This window comes from Sipha flava, unplaced genomic scaffold (assembly GCF_003268045.1).
Source record: "Sipha flava isolate LNK unplaced genomic scaffold, YSA_version1 174_pilon_pilon, whole genome shotgun sequence".
NCBI lineage: Eukaryota > Metazoa > Arthropoda > Insecta > Hemiptera > Aphididae > Sipha > Sipha flava.
Genome location: NW_020272000.1, coordinates 1,069,509 through 1,079,904, shown reverse-complemented (window position 1 = coordinate 1,079,904; position 10,396 = coordinate 1,069,509). Strand labels below are relative to the sequence as shown.

The window sequence follows — 10,396 nt, the reverse complement described above, 5'->3', positions numbered from 1 at the left end:
AGGGGGGGGGGGGTTTGGATCGCGCAACCAAAAAGCAGTACATTTATGGATCGCCATTACAAAAAGGTTGGGAAACACTGCCCTGAGAGAACATTTTCTATCTTTTAAATTTTATTACATTTTTAAATAATATTAACCCCTAACGCCCTCCCCTTAGGCATGCCCCTGTATATATAGATCATAAATAGTAAACTTTTTAGATTTTTGTTTAATGTTAAGACAGATAATATTGATGAATTTAATTATAAATAAAATATACTCATCAATTTCATACTTATACTTAATTTTATACTTAAAACATTAACGAAAAATTATGCAATTAATGATGATTCTATTTTAATTCAGATTAAATCAAGTTTAATAACCTATTCAGTTCAGTAACTGAAACTTTTATAAATGGTTTAAAAATAAAATAAAATTTATAAAAAATAATCAATTGGACAAATATTTAATTATTTTTGCAAATAAACAATTAAGTAATTAATCATCAACAAAATATTAATGTCATTTAAACGTTATATTTGTATTCACATACAATTAAAACATTGTGTAAGGGCCTAAAAATTATTATTGAAGATAATATTTTGCAATAAAACAATTAAAACATTAAATTTAATATACATGGAAATACTTATTACTTTTCTTGAAAAAAAAAAAGTGTGATAAGAACTTACAAAAAATATTTGATTGAATAATATAATTTAAGATAACAATTTAAATTATAAATGTTTTTTTTTAAATATAATTATTATAATAAAATGAAAATATCATAGAACAAAGAATTAAGAAAATAACAATTATTTAATGAACATGAATATGTCTTTTTTTTAAAAAATGTTCTAAATATCAAAATAATTATAATTATTATTATAATAAGTTATTAACTACTGTCAATATACTAATTATTAAAATTTAGAAAAATAGAGAAAATATTCTATAAAAAATGTTAAAATTTAAAACTACAACAATGCAATAAGTTTAATAAAAATGTATAAAACAAAGCTTTTGTATAGTAAAATGATTACAAAAGATTTTATAAAATTATATTATTATAGGTATATAATAATAGGAATATAAGTGTTTTATATTTAAATTTAGAAGTATAATTTCTTATACAATAAACTAAAAAAATTATAATCCATGAAAAATAAGAATGTGAATTTATATTAAAGTAAGAAATAATCTTATTTTATAATAATATATGATTTCTATTCTGTAAATCTTGTTACAATTGAAATTTATAAATTTATAGCTTATAAAAGTTTTAATTATAAGTTTATAAATTGTAATTAATATTGTTCCATTCAATAAAAATAAAGGAGTAATATGAAATAATATTAGAAAAGATTATAAAATAACCACTTGATACATAAATCACATACTTAGTAATTTATAAAAAAAAATGTAAAATGAGATAATTTAAAATATAAGGTATATACTTTATATTAAAAAATCATGAGTACTACACCTTAAGTCTTGGCAACATAAACAATGATAATAAAAATAATTGTGAAAACTTAAAATATTTTTCTAATATTACATCTGATTATAATTTATATTGACAATTTTTTTTTTTTTTTTTATGTGCTAAAATGGTAAAATTACTCTAATTAAAATGTTCATATTGTTTCATGTGAAATATATGCATAGATAATTGCATATCATGGCAAATATGTAATAAGTTTTTTACCCCTGATCTATATCTTTAAATAGTATAAGTATGTAGTAAAATATATGAAAAGGAAAATTATAAAAAAATAAAATGAAGCATGAATAAAATTTTGAAAAAAGATCTATCACTAATATGATAAGAGATTACACCTTTCAATTTATTAATTATTTAATTATTTTAATTGATATATTAACCTAGTAAACTTTAGTATTCTACAAGAATTTCTGAGAATTACAATAATAAAAACTAAATTCAAAAACAAAAATGACACAATTTAGCATGGGTTGTACTAAAAATAATAAGTTTTTTTACACAACTAAGGTTACTGGGTATTTGATATATAAAATACTATAATACACCTGAGGATCAAGGTTCAAATCCAATATATATTTATGCAAGTCATCAGTGAAACACTGAAAAATTCCGATTTATATGATAAATATAAATTGCAATAATTAATATCCATAATATCAATAACGAATTAAGCTTTTAATTAGAGTTTTCTCTAAACCTTAAGTTTAATATTAACAGCAGTTTGAAAAACTCACTATTAATCTTAAAAATCAGTCACCTATTTATATTTAAATCATACCTGTACTTTAAGTATAATAATATGATTAGTTTTTTATGTATAAATGTAGACAAGACTTACCAAAACTGAGTGCATGCCCAAGTATAAACGACTAAGTGAAATTAACAAACACCATAAAAGTACTATAACAATGCCAATACTATAGTTAATCTATAAGAAAAAATAAAATTGATATAAAATAGTTTTTATTTAAAAAAGTTATAACTTATTGAAAGATCAATCACTTGATATCGATTTGATATATAATGTAAAATAGAAAATGGTAAAGCAAGACTGATTATTGCGTGAGTTGATGGCATTCCATATTCAATGGACCATTTTGTTTGCAGTCTAACAACTGGAGGACATGCTGGTCTTGGCCATTGTACTATATCTTTAATGGACTGACCTAAATGAAAACCATAATGAAAAAAAAACATTATCTAGTTAACATAATCAATAAACAATACCAATATACATGACGACAGCCCAGACAAGTACCATTTTCCTTGCAACCGCCGAGTCTACATTCCAAATCAAAAATGGTATGATAATTGAATATCCAATTTCATCACCAAGATACGTGCCGAACAAATACAAATAATACCAAAAGTGATTGGTAATATAATGATCAATCTCATTTTCCTTTCGCACAACACTGCTGTTGGTTTTGGATTGGCCATTTTCAAGGTTTGGTAACATGGTGCCATTCTCTGAGATCTCATAGCGTAAGACTCCGAAAAATCTTTGAAAACGAGCAACCAACTCTGGATCTTTCAAATAATTAATACAACCCCTGATGTTGTTCATGCTTATTATACTAAACTAAAAACTATGCAGACACAGCTAATATAAACAATGTAACGCTGTAAACTATTCGGGTTGAGACTTCGGTGTGGAACGCATAACAATAAAAAAATAATAAGGAAAAAATATAAATAAAAGATAGTAAAGGAATTATTATTATTCTAGATTACTAATAGAACGTTATCTTAACAAACGCTGGGAGAACAATTTTAATTTCGAACACGATAGTTGCTCACAAACTGTATGGTAATTTGACAGCCATTTGATTAATTTATGTAAATCACATTCTTTCGTTTCATTAATTCTATACATACTAAACATATTATTTCACTAGTTTCACGGACGGCATACCGAACAGCAACGAAGAGCTGACCGGTGATGACATTAACTACAATACTGAATACACTACAAACCGTACAAATGTTGATTTTTTTTATTTTTTTTATTTGAAAACCTCATCACAACCAATGATGGTATTTGGTATGATGGTAATTGATAACCGTATCACAGAATACATTACTTTTATTTTTAATCATTAAATTTAAACTGTTGCCTGTTGCCCATTGCTTTAGGTATTGCCATTATTATATTCTGTGATATTGCCAATTAATATTTAATTATTAAATAATAGTATTCGACAATATTTAAAGCAATGGGCAACAGGCAACAGTCTAAATTAAATGATTAAAAATAAAAATATTGTATTCCGTGATATATATATATATATATATATATATATATATTCAGTACTCGACTTGTGAGGGACATAGGGCGACGGAGTATTTTAATTTTCTGAAATCTTAGTGTCCCCTTACTATAATTACGTTAAAATTATAACGTTTTTTTTTTAAAGTTTTGGGAATTTTTTTTTTTTTTAATTTAACAGAGTCCCCCTTTTTTAATTTTGCCAAGACGAGCACTGCGAATACCGATTGCAAATATCAACTAGACCTTAATGATAATATTAAAACATTTCTCACTATACATCAATTGTTCAACTATAAAAGTACAATATTTAATCAACGGTTGTACACGCATGTACACAGTTATTATCAAAAAAACTTTTTCTAATATTTTATTGAAATCCATGATGAACTTTTATATGACTATTATATGAATGACATTATTAAGAATGTTTTCCAAAATCAAAAAAACTTAAAATAACTACTTATTTTTAAATTTTAGATAGGAAATCCCGATTTCAACGAGGTGTGGAGTACGGTCGCAATCGGAGGGGAATGAACCGAAGTACAATAAATGTATTTTATTTTTTTTCGTACCTACATACGTGCGACAAGATGCACCAGGTCTAGGTTTCATTTTGTCATTATTATTTACACTAATGTATATATACGGTTACGGTCGGATGGCTAATAAAAATTAATTGCTAGCAATCTGAGGTCAGTTGATGAGATCCGTGAATAAAATATTTAGTGTCATTACACACGGCTGTTTGACGAGCACAATGAATACTGATCTACGGCCTCCGCGTTATTATAGATTATTGTTTTAATAATAGCCATTATGTGCCAGCCTCCAACAACGTTGAACGTTTAACACTAAAACACTGGCACCACGAACAGACCGCGTGCAAATACCGTGATACTACGTTAGTATTATTATAGTGTTGTATATGAATTAGTAATGTTGACCGAGATTAAAACGAGAGATATCCTTTCGAATATCAAATAAGCAATAAGCAATCCAAATCGCCCGAACATCAAATACGGAAAAATAACATAATTATATTCAAACCTCAGAATAAGTGAAATTATAGATTTCGTATTTAAACAAATCCAGAAGAAATAAATCAAAAGAGATAAAGAAAAAAATGAATAATAAATATTTCCGTGATAAAACCATGTATGAAGTAGAGTAAGACTACAGCATTTTTGAGCACATGAGTATAACCATACAAAAAATTGTAATTCAATACTTAGTAATTTAGATACAACCTCGCTTTAAGCAAAACTCTGAGATTTTAAACAATAGGAACAATTTTATTGTTTAAAATATCAAGCTCAACTAGTTCGATACATACTACTCAGATCACTAATTACATTATGTATATTTATACCATAGTTATTTACTCAAGTAAATAATCGAGATTACTTATAGATTGCTACTGCAATAAATATCATGTTGCGCTGTTGCACTATAATTTTGATAATGATAGGTGGCGATAATAATTATCGGATAATAACTTAGGATAATTATTATCCTAATATTTTATTTATTTCACCCAAAAAAAATAATTGTAATTACATAATAACAATAAGTAAATTATTATGTTAAGAATACATTAACAATAGCTGATACGTATACCAACTGAGCTAAGATTATATCTGGTATACGGCGTTCTTATAAATTATAATTCTTATTGTAGTAAGATTATTTAATATAATAATATAATTGAAGGTAAGATTTAATTAATTAATATTAAGTAAATACAAATTTTATAGAAAATGTTTTAGTAGCATATTTAGCATATACATATTCAAATAAGATCTTATAATTAGACATATTCAGTGGTGTATTTAGGAATTTCAGGGTAAGGGCAACCCATATTTTGCCCCCCAAGTCAAAAAAAAAATGTTGTTACTAATTAATATGATTTATTAAAACCTCTATAAACTGCTAGGTATACAATATAAATACAAAATTTAAATCTTTTTCTTCCTTGCAAAATCATTAATTATTTTTTTCAAAATCTAATAAAGTGGTTATTTCAGCTTCAATTGTTAATACCGCTAAAGCCAAGCACCGGTCTTGTGCCATTGTAGAGCGAAAATTGTTTTTTATTCTTTTTAGCGTGGAAAAAAAACTCTCTGCACTATAATTTGTAGATGGTGTGCACAAAAAAATACGTAAAGCAACTTCAGCATAAAGATTAACACTAGTAAAATTATGTTCTCTTATAAACTGTAACATCTGTATTGTTGTAAGCTTAACTTCAATATTTTTTATATGGCCTTAAAATTGTATACACTCATTTAGAAAACATGTTGTTAAATCATTTGCGTGAGTTTGTATCAGTGTGTAAAGTAAGAAATAAAAATTGTCCGCCTCTCTAAATCTTTAAAAATGTGCCGCTCTGGGCAACGGAACCCATGGCCCCTAATTAAATACGCCCCAGGACATATTGACTTTTTAAAATTTCATTAATACACACATTCTCATCTAGACCATTAACTATTTTATTCCCGTTATTATTTTATTAACTGTTTTATTTCCCGTCCATTACCATTACATTTTTTCTATTTTACTGCTGTAATATTGTTCTTATGCCTTTTGAATAAGTATCGTTAATTTATTTCCATATGTTTTGTAATAATTTATTAATTTAAAATTTGATGTATCCTTTTTCATTTTTAAATTAATCAAAAAAACATCAATATTTTTTTAAAAATCCAATATATCGATACTATCGATGTTTACAATTTCGATATATCGAAATATCGATGTTCAAAATATTTTGCCCATCCAAAGTTGAAAGAAGCTTTTCAACTCTGGGAGACTAAAAACTTACGTACAAAATCAACGTGGAAACATCCGATTAACTGGATTAGCTTTAATAACTATCCATCGTAAAATAGTACAAAAAAAAAATGTAAAATGTAAATTGTACTGTAACATTAATTATATTGTAAAAAATTGTATAAAATAAAAAATAGAAAAATTATTTACCGGGTTGCATTTATTTTATTCAATTGTATTTCAATAGTTCATTAAAATGTTTTAAGGTTCTAAATTTATGGCTCCATGCTTATTAAGAGTTAATAATATAATAAATAAATTATAATTGTATGATACATTTTATTCATAACATATTTTATTATAAAAATAGTCAAGTAGACATCAAGAGCGTATTTAAGTTGAGGCCATGGCCAAGTACTAAATTGAATTAAGTATTTATTTAATAAATATATTTAAAACCTACTGCATATAAAATAAGTATTAATAATAAAAACACAAATAGTTCTTATATTAAAATTGTACCTTCAGTCTGAATCCTGTAAAAAAAAAAACAAAAAATTATCATAGTAGTAATAGTACTTATTAATTATTTTTTAAATACTTTTTAAAACAATTAAGATAGGGAACTTAATTTAACAAATATCTAAGTAGAAAACATATGGTTGGTAAGTAGTCAAATAACAAATTCCAAATTTCTTTTTTCATTTTGGCAAATTTGTTGATTGTTTCATCAATGAATACAATAATATTTTTAAACACATGCAATAAAGTCAAACCTTTTAGTCTATGCTGGCCTATTCTTGCTCTTAACCATGTTTTCAATTTACAAAAATATATTTTTGGCCAATATTTGCAAGTTAAAGTTAGGCGTAGGGAATGTGGCGCACCCATCGCCCGATGTACTTCGCAGTGTATTACAATAGCCCAACACTGCCTTTAATTAGGTGGTGTGGACTGGTCCTCTAGGTTGGAGGTTTAGCGCAGGGCTAACAGCCCTGCCTTGTAAAAATCTTTTGTTGAGGACCCAAACAACAACATGCCTCGGACATATAGATTCAATGGAAAAAACGAGCGAACACAGGAAACAAGATTTACTCTTTGGAACATGGAATTTACGGACAATGTCCCAACCTGGAACAGCTATAAGTGTAGTCAAGGAAATTGAGAAATATAAAGTCAAGATAGTAGCATTACAAGAAATCAGATGGAATGACGAAGGAACCATAGACATAAATGATACCACTATTCTGTATGGTAAGTACAATGAAAGACGACAGTTTGGGGTTGGTTTAGCAGTATGCAAAAGCCTAGTGCATACGATAAAAGAGTTCAAAGTTATCAACTATAGAATTGCTATTCTTATAGTTAAGGCCAAGCTTTTTGATATAATATTTATATATGTACATGCACCAACGGAGGAGAAGTCACAAGAGGAAAAAGAAGAATTTTATGCAGAGATAGAAGATATCTTGTCGAGAATAAATAATAGCAAAATCCGAATTATACTGGGTGATATGAATGCAAAAATAGGAAAAGAACAGTTCCTTAAACTTACCATAGGGAAGTATAGCTTATACGAAACAACAAACGATAATGATATAAAACTAATAGACCTTGTAACTGGCAAAGGATTCAGGATAATGAACACAATGTTGCCCCATAAGGATATAAATAAAAGTACATGGAGGTCACCAGATGGACAATATATCAATCAAATTGACCATATCCTAGTGAATGAGAGATTCACAAATACTGTCAACGATGTACGAGTATATAGGGGAACAGATTGTAACTCAGACCACTATTAGGTAGTTGGGAAGCTCAATATCAAGCTGAAGGCGAGACAACAGATTGATGACTCCAACTGTGTCAAATATGAAAAAAACAAAGCTCGAGAATGAAGAGATATGTAAAGCTTTACAAACCGAAGTGGGGAGATTGACACAATTAACAGATATTAATGAGACTCATACTATTGAATTCCTTTGGGGGATAATAAAAAACATCATTACGAAGACATCAGAAAAAATTATCAGAAAACGAGGGAAATCTAAAAGGAAACCATGGTTTAATACAGTGTGCAAAGAAGCCATAATAAGAAGAAAAGAAGCGAGATGGTTAACAGATACAACAAACCAACTCAACGGAATACGATACACTACAAGAAGAAAGGAAGCCCATGATATCTGCAGAGGAGAAAAAAATAAAGTATATAAATAAAATTATAGAAATGGCAGAATCGGATCACAGAGCACACAGAAGTAGACAATTGTACCAGAAAGTCAATGGGATGAGAAAAGGATATAAATGATATGAAACATTTATAAGAAATTAGGATGGAGAACTGATAACAACAAAGATGGAAATATCAGAAAGATGGGCAGAAGATTTTGAACATTTGCTGAATGGAGAAAACCCTGAAGGAATCTATGATTGTATACAAGAACAACCCAATAATTGTGAATATAAAACACTTACGTTACAAGAAATTAAGACACAAATTAAGAGATTAAAAAACCATAAATCACCTAACGAGATGGTATACAAGGCGAAATCCTAAAATGTGTTGATGAAATAATAATTAAGATGATTCATAAACTAATTGAGAAAATTTGGAATACTGAACAGATCCCTAAAGATTGAAATATGGCATTAATTTGCCCTATACACAAAAAGGATGATGAAAAAAATGTAACAACTATAGAGGTATTGCCTTAGTGAATATAACTTATAAAATTCTATCGTATTTCATTCTAGATAGAATTAAGCCATTGACGGAAAATATCATAGATGACTATCAAGGTGGTTTTAGAGAAAATAAATCCACAGTAGACCAAATATTTATTATAAGACAACTAGCTCAAAAAAACTTAGGAATTCGATCAAGAACTACATACACTTTTTGTAGATTTCAAAAAGGTGTATGATCGTATCAACAGAGAAAGTATATACAAAATTTTAGAACATTTCCGCATCCCACAAAAACGTATAGGATTAATTAAGGCCACATTAAATGGGACCATGGTAAAAGTGAAAGTTGGTAACATACTATCAAGAGAAATTCAGGTGAATACAGGCCTACGGCAAGGTGATGCACTATCTCTAATTATTTTTAATTTAGTTATGGAAAAAGTAATTAGAATGATGAATATCTCACCAGATGAAGGGATAAAACTTGATGGAACGTCAATAAGTATTTTAGCATACGCAGATGACATAGTGCTTTTAGGGATTGATATAAATACAGTGAAAAGTCTATGCGAAAGACTTATAACAGGTCATGTGTGGAAAAACCTGTTGCTATAACACAGACAGTCTTACAAGAGAATCCAAGACGGAAAATACCACTGGGAAGACCCCGAATGCGATGGGAGGATTGTGTCAAAAAAGATATAACAGATTTCTACTCGGAGGAAGATTGGCATATACTAACGCAAAATCATGAAGGATGGAGGCAGTTATGTTTGGATGTGTGATCTAAAAGGCCGTAAAAAAAAAAAAAAATTTGCAAATAAAAGAATATAGATACAAATATTGTCAGTTATTATGATTATTATTTGGATTAGGGGCTTCTAACTCTATAAAATACACAAATATGTATGCATTTGTGCACAAAAAAATGACTAAATACCTATGCATAATAAAAAGTATCAGATATTATGTTGTAAAAAAAACTAAACGAGTAAAATTATTAAGGACTTATATAAATCTAATAAATACAAAAATATACAATGTGCATATACGTACCAAAAAATGACTAACTAGTAAATATGTGGTAAAAAAAGTGTTTTTTTTTTTATTTTTATTATAAAGAACAAGGCCTCGACAACATAGGTCATTGGCCGCGAATGATGATTACACATTAATTA

The 10,396-nt window shown here is 27.6% G+C and overlaps 3 protein-coding genes across 3 annotated transcripts in view; 2 read left to right on the top strand and 1 right to left on the bottom strand.

Moving 5' to 3' along the window:
• The window catches only part of LOC112680123 (sphingosine-1-phosphate phosphatase 2-like), a 6,928-nt gene extending 3,454 nt beyond the window's left edge, over positions 1 to 3,474 (bottom strand). The window contains exons 1-3 of the mRNA XM_025550125.1: positions 2,714 to 3,474; positions 2,489 to 2,652; positions 2,325 to 2,414 (exon numbers count right to left, since the gene is read on the bottom strand). Of these exons, the coding sequence (XP_025405910.1) occupies positions 2,325 to 2,414; positions 2,489 to 2,652; positions 2,714 to 3,053 (594 nt within the window). The 5' untranslated portion in view covers positions 3,054 to 3,474. The remainder of the gene's footprint in view (positions 1 to 2,324; positions 2,415 to 2,488; positions 2,653 to 2,713) is intronic.
• The window catches only part of LOC112680126 (DNA polymerase epsilon subunit 3), a 77,099-nt gene that overhangs the window by 46,075 nt on the left and 20,628 nt on the right, over positions 1 to 10,396 (top strand). The gene's annotated exons all lie outside the window — the stretch shown is intronic.
• On the top strand, positions 7,649 to 8,335 carry LOC112680146 (craniofacial development protein 2-like). Its single transcript, XM_025550155.1, has one exon. The coding sequence runs from the start codon at positions 7,649 to 7,651 to the stop codon at positions 8,333 to 8,335; it is 687 nt and encodes a 228-aa protein (XP_025405940.1).